This window comes from Solanum pennellii, chromosome 6 (genome assembly GCF_001406875.1).
Source record: "Solanum pennellii chromosome 6, SPENNV200".
In the NCBI taxonomy this organism is placed as follows: domain Eukaryota; kingdom Viridiplantae; phylum Streptophyta; class Magnoliopsida; order Solanales; family Solanaceae; genus Solanum; species Solanum pennellii.
Genome location: NC_028642.1, coordinates 50,939,038 through 50,960,974, shown reverse-complemented (window position 1 = coordinate 50,960,974; position 21,937 = coordinate 50,939,038). Strand labels below are relative to the sequence as shown.

The 21,937-nt window shown below is 33.1% G+C and overlaps 3 protein-coding genes and 1 long non-coding RNA gene across 4 annotated transcripts; 3 read left to right on the top strand and 1 right to left on the bottom strand.

Moving 5' to 3' along the window:
• The first annotated feature begins 4,727 nt into the window (after nt 1-4,727).
• Nucleotides 4,728-9,633, top strand: LOC107021477 (transmembrane 9 superfamily member 1-like). Its single transcript, XM_015222150.2, has 12 exons — nt 4,728-4,930; nt 5,966-6,155; nt 6,237-6,341; nt 6,475-6,492; nt 6,586-6,680; nt 6,774-6,926; nt 7,544-7,678; nt 7,792-7,958; nt 8,035-8,129; nt 8,264-8,637; nt 8,820-9,096; nt 9,221-9,633. The coding sequence occupies exons 1-12, from the start codon at nt 4,856-4,858 to the stop codon at nt 9,286-9,288; spliced, it is 1,752 nt and encodes a 583-aa protein (XP_015077636.1). The 5' UTR covers nt 4,728-4,855; the 3' UTR covers nt 9,289-9,633.
• Nucleotides 9,634-9,933: 300 nt separating this feature from the next.
• On the top strand, nt 9,934-14,609 carry LOC107023195 (protein NRT1/ PTR FAMILY 5.10-like). The gene is made up of 4 exons (XM_015223804.2): nt 9,934-10,120; nt 10,576-10,793; nt 12,507-13,042; nt 13,534-14,609. Exons 1-4 carry the CDS (start codon nt 9,985-9,987, stop codon nt 14,348-14,350), a joined length of 1,707 nt encoding a protein of 568 aa, XP_015079290.1. The 5' UTR covers nt 9,934-9,984; the 3' UTR covers nt 14,351-14,609.
• On the top strand, nt 10,800-11,875 carry LOC114077670. The gene is made up of 2 exons (XR_003579026.1): nt 10,800-10,996; nt 11,116-11,875. It is a non-coding gene; the product is annotated as an uncharacterized LOC114077670 (long non-coding RNA).
• A 965-nt stretch (nt 14,610-15,574) lies between the features above and the next one.
• Nucleotides 15,575-18,140, bottom strand: LOC107021852 (GDSL esterase/lipase 2-like). The gene is made up of 5 exons (XM_015222570.2): nt 17,628-18,140; nt 17,343-17,464; nt 16,820-17,038; nt 16,134-16,377; nt 15,575-15,963 (listed from the first exon to the last, which is right to left on the bottom strand). The coding sequence occupies exons 1-5, from the start codon at nt 17,887-17,889 to the stop codon at nt 15,722-15,724; spliced, it is 1,089 nt and encodes a 362-aa protein (XP_015078056.1). The 5' UTR covers nt 17,890-18,140; the 3' UTR covers nt 15,575-15,721.
• Between the last annotated feature and the right edge of the window lie 3,797 nt (nt 18,141-21,937).

The window sequence follows — 21,937 nt, the reverse complement described above, 5'->3', positions numbered from 1 at the left end:
TTATCTTTGTTGGTCCCATTTAATTTTAAAAATAGTACTCAAAATACATTTATGAGGAAAAAAATTGAGTCAACTTTTAAAAAATAATTTAATAAATATTTTAAAATTCTTATTTATTTTTTAAACTCTGTACCTACTCAAATGTTGTCATATAAAATGAGACCGAGTAATATTTTTCAATGCTATACATATTAACAATACGTAAATAGAGAGAGCCATTAGGAAAGGTATGGTATGTGTTGATGATTTGCGGCGATGCAACGTCATTTGAGGTCTACGCTGTGCAACCAAAGCCTACCCGCAAAGGAGCGCGTGAAAATACGGCCCACCAAAGATAGGATCTTTCTATTTTTCAACAAAAGGTGGGGAGGGCTTTTTTCATTCAAACCCCTTTTTATCTTCTAATAAAAAAGACAAAAACCTTATACATTTTATGGAATATCAAAAAGATATCCAATTTTTTTAGATTTTTAAAATTTTGAAATTGGATATGGAATATTTTTGACCATATTTTTCCTAAATAATATTTAAATGTATTTTTATAAAATATATTTTATATCTCTAATTTTTAAAAATTAATAAAATTAATCAACTCAATTACTTAATCTAAGACGTGCAATTTAATTTTCTTAATAAGAACAATATCTAAAATTAAATAGTCACGTAAGTCATAAATTAGATTTCATATTGAGTTAAATATAGAGTTGTGTTTGGTTATTATTAATTGTAAATAATTATTTGTTGCTTGCGGTATTTATCATAAAAATATGAAACATAATTTGTTGGGTTTATTTTATAAAAATTTAATATTTAAGAAAAATTTAAAATATAATTAAAGTGAAAATAAGGTTTTGAGTTTTGGCCAAAAAAATGATCTTGTTTGATTGAGAATAAGTTATTTCAGAATTATTATTTCACTTTCAATATGATACAAAATAACACTACAATCTTGAGTTAAATTATTTTAATTAAATATAAATAAATTTATTATATAATTAATCTCAAAATTAATTTTTTCTTATCCATTATACACACTTATAATAATAATAATTAGTAAAACCGAACGAACGGTAAGCATCATTATCAAGATAATGACACAACATAAATAACAAAAAGCTTATCTTAATTTAGTGGCAGAGGAAGAGTAAAGATTCCAAATTAATGGGATTCGCGTGAGTAGAGAGCGCGTGAATATCTATTTTCCGCAATATTATTTTAAGATTTTGTTTGTCAATTTTGTAGCTGTGTATAACTCATTACTAAATTGTGGCTAAAATTTCAAGCATTTGACCCTGACCACAAATTAAAAAAGGAAGAGCTTAGCCATAATAAGAGTCATCTAAAAAGAAATATTTTAGTGGATGTGAGTGTTTCACGCCATCCTTTTAAATACTTCTTCATTATCTCCATTTGTTTTTTTATTTGATGATGATGTATAATTAATATCGACTTTAAAGTATTAATTTAATTTGTATAGTCTTTGTAGTGATAATAAAATATAATAATATTTGAGAGTGAGTTGCTCGAATGGTAAGTATTTTTCATTTTTAACTCGAAGATTAGCGAGTTTCATTAACCAAGATAACAAAAAAGGTAAACGCTTTTAGGAAAAAATTAAAAAAAGTGAAAAAAACTCAAATCGAACTAGTGTCGAAAATTTTATTTACGGTAAAATTTCTTCAAAATTTACCTTGTGAATCGAAAGTTATGCTTAAAAAAACATTCTTAAAAAAATAATTGCCTGCGAAATTATTTATGCCCAACAAATTTAATATGCAAGTGTACTTTAACTCACAGTTTTTCATTAAATGAACAATAAATACAAAAATTAAAAATCAACCCAAAACAAAGGGTCGATACAATAAAAAAACTTATTTTATTTCATTAATAGGTTTTTTGTTTAAGGTAAAGGGGAATTGGGCCGGGTTAAACAATTTAAGCAGTTCACAATTGAATTCAATATTAAAAAGATGGGATTGAGGATAAATCTTTTTATTTTAGTATTGCCACGTGTCCCATAATAAGAAGTTGGGCTAAATCTTTGCAAATGTATAACTAGGCTGAAATACTACTTATAAGGAAAATTGTATAGCAACCTATAAATCCAAATTAAATATTATAATAATAGTTTTTTATTTGTAATTTATAATATATATTTTATATTTTTTTTATTTTATTTGTATATCGAAATATGTAAATAGATCAATTTGATGTGTGTGTGGTGTGTGTATGTGTTATAAAAATTAATTGTAGGATTCATCTGTATACCTAATATGTGTTGTATAAAAATAATGTAAAAATTTAAGGAATCCCATAGTGTAATTCAATAATTTCATTCTGTCCCGACAAATTTAGTATTTACAAAAAATCCCTTAAATTTGTTGAGCCGTGATACTTTAGACTCTAGTGATACATGGTAAATGATACATGATAATTTTAAACTGTTGAGAAAAAAAAGGGGAAAAAACGGTATAGTTAATGTTGTTAATAAAACAGCTAAATTTACGGTAACATATCATTAATCAACATAAAATCAGCACTTAATTGGATATTAATTTCAAATTTTGAAAAACAAAGATTATATCATCTATTTTGAAAACAATTTTTTTGAACAATCTGTTAAATTTCGAACTACAGTAATTTTATTGTTGTTACAGTGGATTTTTCAAGATGAATACTTCGATTTTGATGAGACATTCCGGAATTTGGGTGAACAAATTGCAGAATGAAAGTTACAAAATCGACGGAATCGTTGTTGGAGATTCAATTTCGTATCTAATACATGTATCAGAAACGTCGACTAAACAATATACACACTGATTCTATATGTATCATCAAGTACAGTTGATGACACATTTATTAAACTTAGTGAATGATACATTATAACAATTTTCAAAACATGTATCAGTACATCAACTAAACAACTAATACCTTACTGATACATGATATCAGTTTTCAGAAATTCATATTATATGCAAAACATGTGATACATATCTACTACATGTATCAGTGAATTGACTAAACACTGTACACACTGATTCTATATGTATCATCAAGCACAGTTGATGACGCATTTACTAAACTTATTGAATGATACATTATAACAATTTTCAAAATTTCATGATACATATAAAATATTATGATACACAACAAATTCATGTATCAATTCACCATCTAAAATACTATACACACTTATTCAAATGTATCGGCAAGCACACTAGATTCCTTAAAATTTTTACTAATTTCAGCAAACAGTTTTAAGTACCAAAATACTAACCCCAGACAATGTAGGCCTAACAAACTTACTCTTTGAGTCCTGTTTGGCCTTATGCAAAGTTGATGCTAGAGGAAGAGGAAGGGGAAGTGGTAACTGGGCGAATGTATTGGGATGAGATGAAGATTGTCTACTTGTTTTTATCACCTTAACTTCTTCTAAGGCAAGAGGCACTGATTCTTATGTTTTTGGTGTGTAAGCAAGCAAAAAATATGGAAGTAAGAACAAAACGGTAGAAAGATATGGAAGTTATCCTGCTTCCTGATTTTTTGAATTTTGAAATTCAAAATTTCAAAATTTGGTCTTTTATTTAAAATTAATTAAATTTAATAATTCAAAATCAAAAAGCTGATTAAAAAATTGAGTGTTTAAATGGATAAAATTTAAAATTCAAAAACTAATTTAAGAGGTTGAGTGTTTTAATGGAGAAAAAATAGGCATTAAAATTGGTAAATGTGTATTATAGGAGAGAGAGTGTAATGTATCTAAAAAATTACACTAAAATAAAAAAAAAGGGAATTATGTAATATTTAAAAAATGTAGGGAAAATTAGAGAATATAAAAATTATAGTTGTGTATTTAAGTTATTTTTCCAAAAATAATTGCAAGACCCGTTTGTATATAGAAATATACAAATAGATTCATTTTGTATATATATCTGTTGTATATATATAGTAATTTTATTTGTATACAATTGCTATTTTTAAATAGTACATCAAAATATACAAACATAAAATTTTATGTATATATATACCAAAATATATATAGTAATAGTCATAGCAAATATTGAGTTTTTTATGAAGTATAATTTTACAAACTATTACTATGACATATAAGATAATTTTTTTATTTGCTAAGCTTAAAATTTACTCTTCTTATAATATACAAGATATATTTGGCCTTTCCCTTTCTCCATTAAAAACTCACGAAGAGTCTCTGAATTTTTCCATATAAGGTTATATTTGGGCCTTGTTCCTCAAATTTGATTGTAAATGCATCCAAAGATACAATGCTAATTCTGGTCTATATAATTAGGACATCATTCGAAAGGATTCATTGGTACCTATTCGATAAAAAATTACATCATATATATAAAATAAATTTTATATATTTATATAAATATACTATCGAACCCCTTCATAAACAAGAAGTAGGCTGGAGCGTAGTGATAAATTTCCTTTTAAATTGACCTTTAAGTCAAAATGGTCAAATTTCATTATAAATTTTTTTGAATATGTCAATATAATATTTTCGTGAATTATATAGAGAATAGAGATTAACCTCTCTTGTGCATGGTCATGTACTTATTAGGTAACGCATTAGTTATTTATTTACAGCTTATCTAAATTATAATTTTTTTACATTAAAATGTGTTTTAATAAAAATGAATTAATAATTCAAGTGATTGAGGACTCAAAAGTCAAAAGCTTGGGGCGACAAAAACTTGCGATCCATTTGACAAAAGAAAATGGAAAAAAGAGTTGCCGCACTTTCTTCTCATTTTCTCGTAGCAAACAGCACTGTGAAAACACAGTGGCTAACTCGTTCCTTCTTGTTTTTCACACTGTTCAGATCAGAGCAATGTTCTTCGCCTTCCAATTCCTCACCATTTTCATTATCTGTTCTTGCTTTTTAGCATGCCCAATTCTTGCAAAGGTACAATCTTTAAATCCTTACAAGTAAATAGCTTTTCAAATTTAATGGATTTACCTTTCTGGGTTTTCTTCTAAAAGGAAAAAATATTGAGTAATTGAATGACATGGGCACAATCAATAGATTCATAGAGTCAACTCTTAACTTTGTGTATGTGGTTGAGGCATCATAAAGTAGTTCTTTTTCTTTCTTTGGGGTTGGGCTATTACCATGACACTGAACAAGAGTTCTACTTCAACCCAATGATGCTTTATTTCTGTTTTAGTTGATCTTGATTCCACATTAAAAGATGGCGTAATACATAAATATATCCTTTTAACTTGGTTAAGATAATATCTATGCGGTCCAATTTTAGGTTGTGCAATATTTTAACTTGTATAAAATTGAACCATTGATACATGCTTCCTGTGTGGCATAATACATGTACAACGCCATGTAGGACACAAAATTGTCATGTAGGACACAAGTTTTAGTGCCTAGTTATGCACATCCAAAGTTACTAGGCATAGATTATTGATTTTTCCCCAATAATGAAATATTTTAGGACCACATTCATCTGTCCTACCTAAATAGTAGTAACACTTCTCTTGTTTGTTCTTAGAATGATGCTACTGGAGATAATGTACTTTGTGGATCTTGAACTTGCTTTGGCTTATGCATTATAGAGTTATTGGTTCCTGCATAGTGTATGACTGCAATTGTCCTGCTGGCACACAATGCCGTTTTGAGCACGACAAAAATTGGGTGGAGGGTTGGACCTGTTCGGCCATAAAAATAACTCACTTTTATTCGGAATAGGTTTTCACATTATTTGAAAATGAGTGATTTAGCCATGAAAATTACTCGCTTTTTCACTTTTGAAATTGTATTCAAGTACATTCAAGCATAGATATTATTCCAAATATTCTTTGTAAAAAGTATAACCAAACACAACTTTAAGTTTGTCTAAACACCAATACTAATTGTGCATCTAAAACTTGCAAGAATCTTGTTTATAAATTATCTAATTGGTGCACAACTTTCTGCTGTTTGCTGCAGTATCAAGAAAATGATTCTGTCACTCTATGGGTAAACAAAGCTGCACCATATGTTAATCCACAAGAGACCTACAGTTATTATAGCCTTCCATATTGTCGTCCTGCTGATATTGATCATAAGTGGGGTGGCCTCGGCGGGGTTCTTGGAGGAAATGATCTTATTGATAGCCGAATTGATATAAAATTTAAGAGTCTGTTCTTCAACTTTTCACTGTGTATTTCTTTATGATTTGAAACACTTTTTTTTACTATTATCCATTTCCTTTTAACAGGAGATGTGGAGAAAAGATCAATTTGTGAACTTAAATTGGATGCATCAAAGATAGCACAGTTTAAGTATGCAATTGACAACTCGTATTGGTTTGAATTTTTTATAGGTACAGTGTTTCATGACATCTCTATGATACTGTCAATTCTTTTCAACAGTTTCTGCTATTTAACTTGTACTAATTTCTACACTTTTCTCCTGTTTTGGGTCATGACTTGTGATTCCATCCTTCATGGCTTCAGATGATTTGCCAATATGGGGTATGTTCTTATCTAATTTTTCTCTAAATGTTTCTAATTACCATGTACAGTTATAACGTAAGTGAAAACTCACTTGGTATAAGGGAAATTCAGGTTTCGTAGGTGAAGTGCATTCTCACAGAGTTGGACATAACACGCATGCATTGTACACTCACAAGATGATTCAAATCGATTACAATAGAGACCAGGTAGGCGTTTTTTTTTTAGTTCTTAATGCCTTGTGGTATATCAATGATCTGCAACTGAGTGTTGATAATCTAACTATAGTCTCACTCCATTAGATCATTCGTATCAACCTGTCTCATGAGATGCCAAAACCATTGGAGGAAGGAAGGACCTTGGATATGACATATTCTGTTAAATGGTTCCCGACAAATATTAGTTATGAACAACGATTCAATGTTTACCTGAATAACTACTTTTTTGAGAACGAGGTACGTACCAACCTACTATCCTACTATATTAACTACTTAAGTGGAAGCTTTTAATTGGAGTATGATTATGTTTTGTCAACATTTAGAATTGATCGACACTGTTTATTGATGATATGCTAGGATATGGTACCATAGGTAATCCGTACCATGCACTTTATTTCTTGCATAATGACTTTTTATGGAAAAATTTTGTTAAAGCAACAAAACAACTGTGTCTTTACTCCCCCTCAAAAAAGCAGTTACTGCTGCTCTGTCAACTTGTGGATATAATGGGGGTCTAGACCAAAATAAGTAGCTATTGTCTGAACTGGAATTGTGTCTACTAGAGAAATCTATGTTTCCTTCTATTCTAAACATATAAAGACTTAGGCGAGATTGAGGCGTAGAAGTAGTTATTGTTAAAAGAGATATTTTTGGCCAATGTTTCTGCAAATAAAGGCCATGCACCAACTTCCTTTTGGATTTCTTCAGGGAAAAGAAAACTTTTTTAAAACTCAGTTATCTTTCTGGTTCTCATTGAAACAAAATATTAATGATAAAGATAAAAAGTTTAGGCAGTTAGTCTCCATAAAGTTCTTCATGTTCCCACCTCCTAAAACGTCTTACTCCATTTGCAGATTCATTGGTTCTCTGTATTCAATTCTATCATGATGGTAATTTTCCTCACTGGATTAGTGTCTATGATTTTAATGCGCACTCTTCGCAATGATTATGCAAAATATGCTCGTGAAAATGACGATATGGAGACTCTGGTAAAGCTTTTTCTTCCAATTAGTCAAGTATTTACATGAACCCATGTCCAATGGCATATCCTTGTAAGAGAATTACTAATTTGGGGTGTTTGGTTGGTTGAATTCTTGTATAGGAAAGGGATGTAATTGAAGAGTCTGGTTGGAAGCTTGTCCATGGTGACGTTTTCCGACCTCCACAAAATCTGGCTCTCTTTTCAGCAGTTGTTGGGACTGGTGCTCAGCTTGCAACACTTGTTCTCCTTGTCATTTTATCTGCCTACTTTGGAAAGATGTACATGAGGTACGTTTGCAACCTGTGCTGCTAATTAATTATATCGATCATTTTCTATTTGAATACTAACTACAACATGGCTTAGGAGAGGAGCAATTATTACAACCTTTATTGTATGTTATGCTCTTACATCATTCATCTCGGGATACGTGAGTGGTGGACTGTACTCTCGTAATGCTGGTATGTGCTCCTCTCCCTGATGTCTCATTAGTTGTTTCCTTATGCATCATAGTAGGTTATCATAATCAATTTTACCTTTGTAGCAGATGGATCATTTACCAATTGACGATTTTTTTTTCTTTGAATCTTTTCAGGTGAAAACTGGATGAAGTCGATGTTCCTTACCGCGTCACTTTTCCCCTTTTTGTGCTTTGGGATAGGGTTCATTCTAAACACCATTGCTATATTTTATGGATCCATAGCTGCTATTCCCCTTGGCACAATTGTAGTAGTTTTTGTTATTTGGGCTTTTATCTCCATGCCCCTGTCCCTCCTTGGTACTGTTGTCGGAAGAAACTGGAGTGGTACGCCAAACAATCCATGCCGTGTTAAGAATATTCCACGTCCTATCCCTGAGAAGAAATGGTACCTAAGACCATCTGTTATTTCTCTGGTGGGAGGTCTTCTGCCCTTTGCAAGCATTTTTATTGAGATGTATTACATCTTCGCTTCCTTCTGGACCTACATGGTAATTACTCTTTTCAGTATCTAGAAAACATATCCTGAAATACTTCTTACACTCTGTTTGTTCCTACCATCTTTTTAGCAATAGTTTCATCTACTTTTATTTCTGCATTGTAGCTATATTTTGGCTGAAAGGGCTTTTCAATTTGTAATTTCACTAACCACGTTTGAGAATATTCTTGGCAGCTGCACTACTATGTGTATGGATTCTTGCTCCTTGTGTTCATTGTTCTGATCATTGTCACTATTTGTGTGACAATTGTGGGAACATACTATTTGCTGAACGCGGAGAACTATCATTGGCAATGGACTTCATTCTTTTCGGCTGCCTCCACTGCTCTATATGTCTACCTATATGCTATATATTACTATCATTCAAAGACTAAAATGTCTGGTCTCCTCCAGACCAGCTTTTATTTTGGCTACACTCTTATGTTCTGCCTTGGTGTCGGTATCCTATGTGGTAAGCTCTCTTAGTAATCTCATTTGCACTGTGCTAGATCTGTATACTGAGATTATACATCCATCTATAAATATTCTTTCCCCTGTCATTAACTCGATCCAATGTCGTTTCTTGGATACTCCAGGTGCTGTAGGGTATCTTGGCTCTAATTTGTTCATCAGGAGGATTTTTGGAAATATCAAATGTGATTAAGTGCATGACAATGCACAAGACAGGTTACTCTTTATAGCGTTCTACTCATCTGTTGAGCGCGAAGACTACGTATGTTCATGCTTGCCTTTACTGATCACAAACTGTGAATGAAACATTAGATGGAGTTTCATTTTACATAGACAAGAACTAGCATTCTACAATCTCTGGATACATTGGCAATCAGATTTCATGAAGCTATATGTTATATATGGCTGACTTTAAAGACCCTTTGTAGATTCTTTTTACCCTTGTGTATTTTATATGATCTGTATAAATTAGAAGACTGTTACATGATACATTCCTTTGGAAAAGATTGTCGATTTCATAATTATCTTTTACTCGCGACGTATCATCTCTACTATTTATTTAGTTTGATTAGAACATGTCACCTCTACAATTCACATATGAAATGTTATTGTAATACGGAGATCAAATTTTCTTCTATTATAAAGTAGAAAATTAACTCCGTGGCAACAAGATACAAGTAGTCAACTATTCGTACTAAAATTTATGTTAATTTTATTATTAATCGGAATATATTTTTGAGTCTCCAACTAACGCCATAATGGAACAAAAAAAAAAAAGTTGAATATTTACTACTTGTCGTTTATTGAAAAGAGCAATTTATAGATAAACCCAATCGATGGAACTAACTCAATTTCAATTCTATCTGTGGTGTCAAACTTGGCTGTCCCCATGGTCAACGGAGTCACCATCTCCGACGCCGAGACCCCGTTTCTCGGTAACGTCGTTGAAGGCTCCGTTGACTATAAGGGTCGTCCCGTGACCCGATCCAAATCCGGTGGATGGAGATCCGCATCTTTCATCATAGGTAATACTTGTCTATGATTTTGGAATATTACTAATTTTAGTATTTATGTTGTTTCCAAAAGTGGTTATCTTTCTGCATCAATGTTTAAAAAACTGTTTCATCCTGAAAATATGATTTTTGTTTCAATTTATTCAAAATTTTCTGCAGTTTTAGCTACTGGGTTGTCTCATTATTGATTTTTCAAATCTTTAGGCACTTCAAGCTGCTTGTTTTAACAACTGATTTTTGCCAGCTACTGCATGGATTTCCAATCTTTCTGCAAAAAGTTAGCATCTGGGTCGTCTTAAAAATTGCCCCCAGCTAATTGGGAATTGAAGTGTTATTATTGTTGTGATAATAGTTGTCGCTGATTTGCAAATTTATCTCCAATTTTAGCAGCTGGGTTGTATAAAAAGAATGTTCTTATCTCAAATTAGCTTATTTTGAAACTTGATTATCTTCTTCCTGTCTTATAGGTGTGGAGGTTGCAGAGAGATTTGCATATTATGGGATAGCTTCAAACCTAATAAGCTACCTAACGGGGCCACTAGGCCAGTCAGTTGCATCGGCAGCGGAGAATGTAAATATTTGGAGTGGAACAGCATCGCTTCTTCCACTTTTGGGTGCATTTATTGCTGACTCATATCTGGGTCGGTATCGGACTATTATTATCTCCTCTGTGCTCTACATCCTGGTAAGTACCCAGTTCAGACTTTTGTTTTGACATGCTTTTACTTTGTTTATCCCAATAATGGTACAATAGGTTGTGGAAGTGCTTTGATAATAGGCTTTAATCTTCTTTGCCGAGGCGGATCACAATTTTAAGTCCACGGTTGTGGAGTACTGGACCCGTTCCCATCTTGTGACAAGTAGTGCACGCAAAGGACATGTACATAGGTGAGGCGGAAGTAGTGGGTTTGCTAACACAGGCTGTGCATGTAATAAATCCGCCTATGCCTCTTTGGACTTGGTTGAAATAAAAATTGAGTTAATGGCAAACATATACTATTCTGCAGGTGTAATGTGGTCTCTATTTAAAAGAGTCGGGTCTTCTACTGTTGCAGCCTGTAGCTTAAGCCTTACCTTCCATTGTTATATATCTAGACATTACATGAAAGTAAGTATTATCTACTGTGAAGATGAAGAAATTGGGAAGCACATAGCATAATACACAAGTAGCATAAAGTGTGAACTTCATGCAACCAAGGTAGTGGCCTAGTGATCAATGAGGTAGATGCACGAATCACAGCTTAGACAAAAAAAAACTAGGCTATTTTTCCATCTTCTTAAGCCTTGGTGGACAGAGTGCCCAGTACCTGTGATGGTGGGAGGTTGCAGTATCGGGTAGAATTGTTGAGGTGTGCACAAGCTAACTCAGACGCTACAATTATCAAATAAGAAAACAGTGCGGACATCATGCTATTATGGGTTTTATTTATCCCTCTTGTCTTGATAGAAAAAAGTATGGGCCATTATTATACCTGTTTTTTTGATAAGGTATCATTACTGTAATACCTTATCAAAAGTTTGACCTACAAATGTGAAATGGACCTACAAAAGTTTGACTGGGACTATTAAAAGCTTCAAATGGTAGCATTTTTGAGTAGAAGGTACTCTAACACTTAAATTTTATATTCTAAAGTTGGCTCTTTAGAACCAGCATATCTGTTAGTGTGAACAGACACATAGACATGGATTGTAATGTAAGGATTAATAATGTTTGGATTCTAATTAAGTATTAATAATTTAGATGGTAATGACGGTGCTAATTCTCAAGAAAAATAAAAAATAATGTAGATTGTAATGCAGTTTTTACTATATTGGTATTATTTCTTATACAATGTAGAGTTTAAAATGTATCTCTTTATATTTTTAAAAGGATTGTTTAAAACATAAGGGTTACTTTGGTCATTTTAGTTATTAATCCTGATATTTCCCTGTATCCTATTCCACATAAAATAATATATCGATTCATTCATAACTTGTGCATTATTATTAATGTTGGCAACAAAAATGACAAGCAAACAGAGTGTATAAGTAATGCTGAATATTACCCAACTAGACAAATTGTAACCAAATATTTTATTGCTTATAATGAATTTTCTGCGGGTATTTTCACCCGTTTACTTGAAACCAAATGAGCACTTAAAGTATGGCTCCATGTATACTTTCCTAGTACGAAATAGCCTCTCTTCACCATAGCGAGAATGATAAAAACCAAAGTTCTGTTCTATCGCTTGATTTGTTTAGGAATAAGAAAATTGTCTAGTTGAAATTTTCTAACGAGAAGGGCGTAACGATGGCATGATTTATGAACAAGTATGTCTCTGGGTAAAGTACTGTCTTCTTTCTGCTTTAGCGAAGAAACAATTAGCTAGTAAGACATTCTTTATTTGTTGAACTGCAGGGACTTGGCTTCTTGACGCTTTCAACTGTCATCCCTTACAGTCATTCTGACTGCCAAGATACTGCAACATGTTCTCCTCCCACGTTCCAAATTATTTTCTTCTTCTTTTCTTTGTATCTAGTAGCTATTGGACAGGGAGGACACAAGCCTTGCGTGCAAGCTTTTGGAGCAGACCAATTTGATGCTCAAGACCCACAGGAAAGTAAAGCTAAAAGCTCATTCTTCAATTGGTGGTATTTTGGAATGTGTGGTGGGTTGTTCATGACTCTCTACATATTGAACTACGTTCAAGATAATCTTAGCTGGGGTCTGGGATTTGGAATTCCCTGTATTGTCATGGGTCTCGCACTCGTTGTTTTCTTGCTTGGAAGCTTCACTTATCGGTTTCACCAAAGCAGTGATGAAAAGAACCCATTTATTAGAATTGGTAACGTGTTCATTAATGCAGCTAGGAATTGGCAAACAACCACCTCAGCTATATCAGTGGAACAAGAAGTTCAGGATATCCTGCCTCATGAAGGTTCTGAACAACTCAAGTGAGTGTATTTTGCTGTTTTTTTAAAAATAATTTAAGTGAGGGAATTGTTTGATTTTTTCGGTTTCTTCTGATAATAATTTAAAGGAAAAATACTACAGTTCTGAAATAGGTTAAGATAACAGAAGTGCTTCTGGAATGGGCTCTACTGGGTTTGATTTGTTAAGAGTTAAAAGGATATATGAACTGGCTTTAAAGAGTTGATGACTGCATAATATTCAGCCTGTTATTGAATGTAGAAGCCCAAGCTGTAGGGACACTTCGATTTATTATTCATGGATAGTATTAGCCGTTTAAATAAAATATTTCTGTATAAGGCATTCTCCTCTCTATCTTCACGAAAGGTTTTGGTTGCGTACAACCCCCCTAGCCCCCCTAGACCCCACTTGTGGTAGTTCACTGGGTATGTTGCTTTTGTATAAAAAGTTGTTCTTTAATGAATTGTATTACAAGACATCTCATTTTATTGGTATATATCATTATTGAACACAGGTTCCTCAACAAAGCGTTGCTTGCACCCAATGGTTCCAAGGAAAATGGGAAAATTTGCAGTATCAGCGAGGTCGAGGAGGCTAAGGCTATTCTTAGGTTGATTCCGATATGGACTACATGTTTGGTATATGCTATTGTTTTCTCACAGTCATCTACTTTATTCACCAAGCAAGGTGCAACTATGGACAGATCTCTTGGTTCAAATTTTGAAGTACCAGCTGCCTCATTACAATCTTTCATTAGCCTCTCTGTTGTCATTTTTATTCCTATATATGACCGTATTTTGGTTCCCGTTGCAAGAGCTATAAGTGGGAAACCATCAGGCATAACAATGCTCCAAAGAATTGGAACTGGCATTTTCTTGTCTATACTTTCAATGGTGGTTGCAGCTATAATCGAGAAGAAACGTCTCCAAGTTGCTTTAGAACACAGTCTGGTCGACATGCCAAAGGCAACAGTTCCCATGAGCATTTGCTGGTTAATACCTCAGTATATACTATTTGGTATTTCCGATGTATTCACCATGGTTGGTCTGCAGGAGTTCTTCTACGATCAGGTGCCAGTCGAGTTGAAAAGTATAGGTCTCTCTCTCTACCTCAGCATTTTTGGCATAGGGAGCTTCTTGAGCAGTTTCCTTATCTCTGTTACTGAGAACATCACTGGGAAAGATGGTCAGACCAGTTGGTTTTCTGACAACTTGAATCGGGCACATCTGGATTACTTCTATTGGGTTCTTGCTGTACTTAGTACTATCGCATTCACAGCGTACTTGTATTTTTCAAGATCTTATATATACAATAAGTCAAGTTCTCTCTAAGATGTATGGTGTACTTGGTGTAAGATACCCTTAGCACGGAGAAGTCGATGCTGTAACAGTGTAAAGGTCTTGCCTGTTCTATAGCGTAGTTATATTCTTGTCAAGGAACTCCTCGTGCTGGTAGAAGGAATAGGTATGAATGCACTGCAGGCTGATAGAATTATGCAGTTGTTTGTTGATCATATAATTGTAAAACTAAGTGTGTACAGATGTTTTATGTCATGTGATTGTAATTTCAGATTACTGCATCTTTAAATAATTTGGCTCTTGAAACGTCATTTCAACAAGAGTAATGTTGATTGAATTAGTTGAACACCCAAGTGCACCTTAAACCCAACTTTGAAACTACTTGTTCTAGTTTAATCCGTTACCGGAACATTACCCTAAAACATGTCAAATTAATTGCAAGACCAACATTAACAGAGAAACCCAACTGTTATTCAAAGCTAAGTGCCCTCATGCTACCCATAAGCTTAAGTGGTTTCTTAGCTTTTCCTTACAAGAATTCCTCCTGCACCTTGAAACTGTAGCATTCGCGATTGACTTCCTCAACTGTGTTTGATAGACAGGCACAACACCTCTGACCAATAGAGTGTTTGGTGCACATATATCCCCTAAATGCTATGGTTTCTAGAGTGAGTCAAATCTGTATAGCCGTGGAGCAACATCCACGTCTGAATCTGATCTAATTGCTCAACAAGACTCTATGGTCGCACAAGAACCAACACATGATTCTCTCAGTGGTATCAGTCATCCAAACAAGTTTTTTTTTTCCTTGTACTTAAAAGTGTGAGTGAAGACAGAAAAGGCTTGTTTTTGTTTATTTTCTTTTTCTTCAATTCTTTTGGAACTATGGTTTTAGGAGAGAACAGTGTATGATGCCTGGCACGATTTTCACCAGCCATGAGTTCTCCTATGACACAAGGGCTCTTGGGTGGGGTGAGCCATTCCATCAAATCCTTGAGAAGGGACCCATTCTCGTGGTTGATGGTCGGCATGGCAAGCCCACAATTGGAACAGAAATACCATTCGATTCGTTGGAACTCTAAAAAAAAACAAGAAAGGTTCCTTCATTGAGTAACAATGGGGCAACTTATGGGAAGTTACAATCCCTACCATAGAATAATGCACCTACACGTCTTCATCGAGAACCAAAGGTTCAATGATGAAGGTGCAAAGGCTGACTGCAGAGAAACAAAGGTGGCTATGGAACAAAGATAGAGATCCAGACAAAGAGGGGAAGTTTTATTAATCTCAATATGACCTTCCTAATCAGAAGGTTATTCTTTTTAGCATCAAACTTCACATTCTTTTCTTCTACGTTCTTTTAATATGGAATAACAGAACAGTTTCAACAATGCCACCATCATGTTATGTTGAAAGTTCAAAAAAGGATTTAAGGTTGTAAGGTGCAATGATGTCTGGAGTTCCATTCCACAGTACTTCAGCATATTGTTTGTAGGCCAGTTCAGACGGATGAAAAGAGTCGAAAAACAAGTTATCTTTCACGTTTTTACATAACTTGTACTTTTTGACTTGTCTCTTGCCTCCACAACTATAAATCCCTCGTAATGGCCCAGCCCCACAACAAGCCATCTTTGATGTCTTAAAACCTAAACAAAGCAAAATTGTAAGTAAATTAAGACTATAAACAGACTATTCCATATTACTATAAAGAAACAACCTATAGTACTACTCATTGCCATATTAGCTATGTTAACATAAATCAAGAATGTTCGAACATAAAGAGACTAGAAGTTGAGTTTGATGAGATAAAACATACCATATTTTGTTGGATTATCAATGCTATCTGAAGATACTTTGAACAAGTCGAATAATGTATATTTAAATCCAGGCAATTGCTTCTCTAGTTGTTTGAGCATCCCTGGAAGAGCCCAATTATGCATTTTCACCAAGCTTGTGATCTTCTCTATGGAATTGCCATTAAGAGCTATAGTATTAGGGAGACGACCTATTGGAACCATATTAAGCATGACAAATTTTCTCCCTCCTTCCTTGTAAATTCCCTGTTGCATTAGTTTAATGAAGCACGAAGAATTAGTCTAGCTACTCTCTACACTAAACTCAACATAGAACATGAAATAAAAAACATTCAAATTCAACAAACAAAAAAAATCGTCTCCACTGGTGGACACCCCAAGCTGATGGTGTCTGGATGATCATTTTGTAAGTTTGGATGCTCAACTGACACAATGAAGACAAGTTGAGATGTCTACATGTGCATACTCCTTCCAAAATGGACGAAAAAAATGACAACACTCCTAAGCTTGTCAGATATTATACGAGTCTAAAATAAACACTTTTCAATTTGTATTAAACACAAAATGCGCGCATGAATCTCCAAACATCATTTATTGAAGCAAATACCCAAGTCTTAAATAGATAAAAGTGGTAAAACTAAATCCAAAGAAATTTAAAAAGTTTAGGTTGAATCAATAAGTTCATTACCTTCAGAACAGATGTCAAATTGCCCATAATCATCTTTAGATATTCTCTTTCAGGATACGAAGAATTTGTTGACAAAGGAGCCAAGTAATCGTTACCACCAGCACTAAAAATATATACAGCATTTGAGATGATCTGCTTGGACTCAGTTTTCCCCACCTTCTTCTTCGACAGTTTTACGACTTTTTTGAAATATCTCAACTGTGTTTGAAGATCTATAACCTGTCAAATGGAATCAAAACTTCAGAGCTACATAATACAATCTTCCTATCAAACTAGTTACTCCCCGTTTCAATTTTGTTTGTCCTACTTTCCTTTTTGGTCCATTTTTAAAAAAAAACTTCTTTCATTTTTAACAATTCTTAAGATTACAAGATTCAAAAGTATTCATTACTTTGTTAAATTCAGACAAATAGATTGAAATGAAGAGAGTATATGAAACCAATTATATCAAAGACTACCACCCTATATTGATTTAACAATCGAATTCAAACATGAATTGCATCAAACTAATTCAAACACTTACAAAACCTCGATGAGTTTCGACCAAACAACCAGCACCGCCTGATGCAAAGTTTACCCCATGAACAAAATGTTGCTTGGCAATTTCAAAATACGAAGGAATCAATGGCAAATTAGCATATTCAGCTGCAAATACAACAAAAAATCAAGTCTCATGCCTCTGTAGCAAAATAATTCTTGAAGGCCCATCACAATCAAAGATGACTACGAAATCTATCTAGTAATTGAATTTCCCTTCTTTGTTTCTAGACATTTTTCAGATAAATTAGCAAAGGCCATAAAATTTTACCGATAAAATCAGGAATGAGACGTCCATCGGAGAATCTGCCGGTAGGATATTTGAAGAATGATTCTCCATATGGACGCCAATTTGCTTGGTACTCAGTAGTGGTGTTGATGTAGTTATTATTCCCAGGATCGAACAATGAATCACCGAACACGAAAAGGCCAGCTTGAGGTCTTCCATGGCTGCTAATACACAAAATTGGGTGAACAAAACATACCACCAAAATACAGAGGTACAAGTGAAACAAGCTTGAGCTCAAACCCATTGCAGTAGTTGAACTAACTTAAGAAAAAACAACTATATATAGTACTCCGTCTGTCTTTTTTTTCTAATAACGGAAAACAATCTAACTATATATAATTTATAAGTATTTTAAAAGAAATTTTAAATTTGTGAGACGTCAAGTGATATAACATAAATCGAGATAAAGAAATCAATAAAATAAAACTGTCGGCTCCTTGAGCAGATCGATTGGAATAATTAAATATGATTTTTTATTGAAAATAATTGAATCGCGGGATCTTTTCCATTTATAGTTAAAAAAATGTTTATGGAAGATGTGATTTCTTAAAATATATATAAGTCTTTCTAGATTTTTCGATTCAAAGATTCCATGGCGTTATTTCAGCAGCCAAATAAGAAAGAGAGAAGATATAGACAAAATCCGTTCACAAGTTGACAAAATGAATAATTAAAAAAAGAAGTCTTATCCATTCCACTATATTTCTCAATATACCACAGATGTTAATAAATTCCCTTTTAATGCTTTTAATAATGTGCATAATATTCGGAAGAATTACATCACAATTTCTAAAAAACTATTTTCTCGTCTTATTTTAATTGTCATGTGATATTTTTCAAAAATTAATTTGACTCATTTTAAAAATTGAATTAAATTAATTTTGATATTTAAAATTAAAAATCTAAATATTTCAAAACTATATGAAAACTACAATAAATTGTAATTATCTGCATATCAATATGATGTAAAATTACATATTAAATGTTACTCAAAATTCTTATAGTTTGATTCTAAAAAAGGAAGTCATAATAGTTTGATTCTAAAAAAGGAAGTCATAACAATTAAAAGAGGACAGAGGGAGTTGTTTGCAACAAATTTTAAACATATGGAAAATAAATAAACCACACAAATAAAATCGGAAGAATCATGATTTTATTAATCAAGATAGATTGGGATACAATTCTGTTGATCCCTTGATTCTACTCTAATAAGATTTATCTATGATTCGAGGGCGGTTAGTGGCGCATTTCTCGAACTAGGATGATTTAGATTTGACCTATTTATATGAATAATCCATCAATTTGCGGAGTATTCGAGATCTTAATCTCTTTATGGAATGCTTTTTAAGTGAATTTAGTACCCTTTATATAGGCATAAACTAGAGTTTAAGGTCGAGTAGCCTCCAATCTTGTAGAGTCCCACAAAATTTCGATATCTACAGGAATATCATTTAAAAAAATTTATCCTCTCTCATATATATATCTCTCCCATTAAGTAATATATCATGCCAAAAAATATATTCAAGAACAATGAAAATTTTGAAATTACTGTGATTAAAAAAACTTTCAAAAAAATAGAATATAACTAACCTAAATATTTGAAATTTCTGTACTTCTCCAATGTTCCCCCCTTTTTTTTTTTGATATGGCCCGTTACTTCTTTATTTGTGCTGTAGTGTAGTGATATTTCTGTCAAAGAAATGCTCTGGGCCGGTTGATTTTTCAAATAATCATTCAACTAGTAATTATTTTTTAAAAAAGTTATTTTTATCGCATTGAAAAAATTAAAATAAAAAGAAGTGATTTTATGATATAATAAGTATTAGTTGGGTAAAAAATCAATCCTAAAAACCAGATATTGCTTGTTGGATATGTAGGAGCTAGTTCTATATGGTGAGAGAATTCGAATTCTATTACAATTTCATTTGATATCTCTTTAGTTATGTAGTTGTTTGTTGAATTTATATTAGATATAATAGTTTGAGAATAATTACAGAATCGGAATATTTGTGATGTTAAAAATTAACTTAGGCGCCTGAAACACCATTTGAAGAAAGAGCTAGCAATGTTAGGATACTTCCTCTTAGAATCTTCTTAATTAAAACTTGGAATATTTATATTAATAATGTTCTCTGTGAAGGTTAAAACTCATCTAATCTTCGCAGATGATCTTATGTAAAGGGAACGTGAGTTCTGTTTCGCGAGTTATGGAAGCACTTACTCATCTGGTGACAGGTCTAGTAGCCAACATGGATGATAGTGTCAAACAAAGCATAATCGACAAAACTGAATTTGTATTGGGATCACTACCTATAAAGTATTTGGGGCTTCCACTTACGTCAAACAAGTGGAACAAAATGGATTGTCAGCAATTGGTGGATAAATATCAAGGAGGATTAGAGTGGCGTATTCTAAGCACCTGTCATATGCGGGAAGATTACAAATTATCATGGCTGTATTATTTTCCATGTATAAAGGAGATTGAATAAGTGATGCAGGGAGTTTTTATGGGGGGCTACAGAAGGTAAAAGGAAATTAGCACTAGTGAAATGGACCAAAGTGTGTCCCAAAGAAATATGGTAGTTGATATTGGAAGAAATTGAACTCTTTAATGACGTGCTGGTATCAAGACGGAAGCTATATTCTGACCCCAACAGGAAGCTATTCTGTTTCACAAAGCTATCAAGATTTGTTGGGAAATCTGCCTATACTGCAGGAAGCTGATCTAATATGGACTGCAATAATGCTACCAAAGCAACGATTCATAGTCTGGTTGGCGTACCAAGAAAGGTTGTTCACAAAGGGAAGGTTAGTACTCCTAGACATTCCTATTGATACCAACCAGTGTTGCTTATGTGAGGAGGATCAAGAAGAAACACAAATGCTGAATGTCGTTGGATAGCTTAAGTTAGAAGCAAATTGAGTAGCTGGCTAGGGATAGCAATACAATGCAACGGAGTGTATAATGGATCAAGAAAAGTAGGTGGAAGCAGTTCCAAAAAGGGATAGTAGCATCAGTACGGGGAGCAATGATCTACTACACATGGCAGTCAAGAAGTTCCAGATTTTTTAAGCCCAAGAGTGTACAGCCAAAATATGTGATTACACAAATACAAAAGGAAATACGTGAGAGAATGTACATGTTACAAAATATAAAGAGAGCTCTTAGATGTCAAAGGTTGATTTTGCGACTTATGTAATTAGATGTTTGTTTTCTAGAGATCGAGTGATTATTAAGATCCTTAAATATGAGTTGGTTATAATAATATGAGGTTGATTCAAAATAGGCCAATAGGAAGATATTATAAAATTAATTATTGTTTAAATATTATCTTCGAGCAAATCAGGTGAAAATATGAATGATATATGATTTTGTTATTAATTTGAGTATGACTTAAATTTGAACCAATCAGATTAGACAACATATTTAATAAATACTTAATAATATTACTTTAGGAGAGCTGTTAAAAATAAGAGTAAAGCTTGTATTATAGTTGGCTCAACATAATTTACCCCTGAAATCTCCTTTGTATCCAACTGTTGGATTTAGCAAGTGCGAATAGGAAAAGAAAAGAAAGAATATGAAAAGTGAGGGAACTACTTTGGAGGGAAAATGAAAAATCATTTGCAAAGTGCAAATGAAAAGTCATTTCTCCCATATCGGCAAAAGAAAGGGAAATTGTTGTCCTTATAGAAAAAAACACTTTCATTACTTCTTAAAGAGCTAAGAAGAAGATGCCCCCTCGCGCCGTCGTCGTCTTCGCTCGCTCGGCCTCGGATTTGGATTTGGCAAATGATTTGATTGATAAATTTTTTGGACAAAATTTATTTAATTAGTTTTTGTTAAATCAAATAAATCATGTTAATATTATCTCTTATAAATTTGCGGGTAACGGTAACATTCCAAAAAGTTGTTACTCTTTCCGAAAAGTCGTTACTTTCCGAAAAGTCGTTATTTTGTCGTTATTTTCCTAACAGACACAATTTTCCGAAAAGCTGTTATTTTTTCCAAAAGACACAACTTTCTGGATAAAATGGGTCTGAACAGACACGTTCCTTGCTGAAAATGGCTATAAAAGGAACTCAATTTTTGATTTTTCAAAAACTAAAATTTTTTTCCTTCTCTGCATTTATTTTTCTCTCAAATAAAATCAAAGTGTCGATCGACTGAGTCTGTGTGACTTGTTGCTGTTCTTAAGTTCGTTGAAGTTAAAGAAGTTTGAGGTACCGCTATTTCTTTAACAGGTTTAATCCGTTTTATCTTGGGAGAAATTAATCCATAACCTTGGGTA

What these genes read in the sequence shown, in the direction of transcription:
- LOC107021477 (XM_015222150.2), top strand. Translation starts at nt 4,856, where the DNA reads ATGTTCTTCGCCTTCCAATTCCTCACCATTTTCATTATCTGTTCTTGC. An exon ending in AATTGATATAAAATTTAAGA is followed by an intron (nt 6,156 to 6,236) that starts GTCTGTTCTTCA and finishes TCCTTTTAACAG; the next exon opens with GAGATGTGGAGAAAAGATCA. An exon ending in ATGACGATATGGAGACTCTG is followed by an intron (nt 7,679 to 7,791) that starts GTAAAGCTTTTT and finishes ATTCTTGTATAG; the next exon opens with GAAAGGGATGTAATTGAAGA.
- LOC107023195 (XM_015223804.2), top strand. Translation starts at nt 9,985, where the DNA reads ATGGTCAACGGAGTCACCATCTCCGACGCCGAGACCCCGTTTCTCGGT. An exon ending in CCTCTGTGCTCTACATCCTG is followed by an intron (nt 10,794 to 12,506) that starts GTAAGTACCCAG and finishes GTTGAACTGCAG; the next exon opens with GGACTTGGCTTCTTGACGCT. An exon ending in GAAGGTTCTGAACAACTCAA is followed by an intron (nt 13,043 to 13,533) that starts GTGAGTGTATTT and finishes TATTGAACACAG; the next exon opens with GTTCCTCAACAAAGCGTTGC.
- LOC107021852 (XM_015222570.2), bottom strand. Translation starts at nt 17,889, where the DNA reads ATGGGTTTGAGCTCAAGCTTGTTTCACTTGTACCTCTGTATTTTGGTG. An exon ending in TCTCATTCCTGATTTTATCG is followed by an intron (nt 17,465 to 17,627) that starts GTAAAATTTTAT and finishes TTGTATTTGCAG; the next exon opens with CTGAATATGCTAATTTGCCA. An exon ending in TCGAAACTCATCGAGGTTTT is followed by an intron (nt 17,039 to 17,342) that starts GTAAGTGTTTGA and finishes TCCATTTGACAG; the next exon opens with GTTATAGATCTTCAAACACA.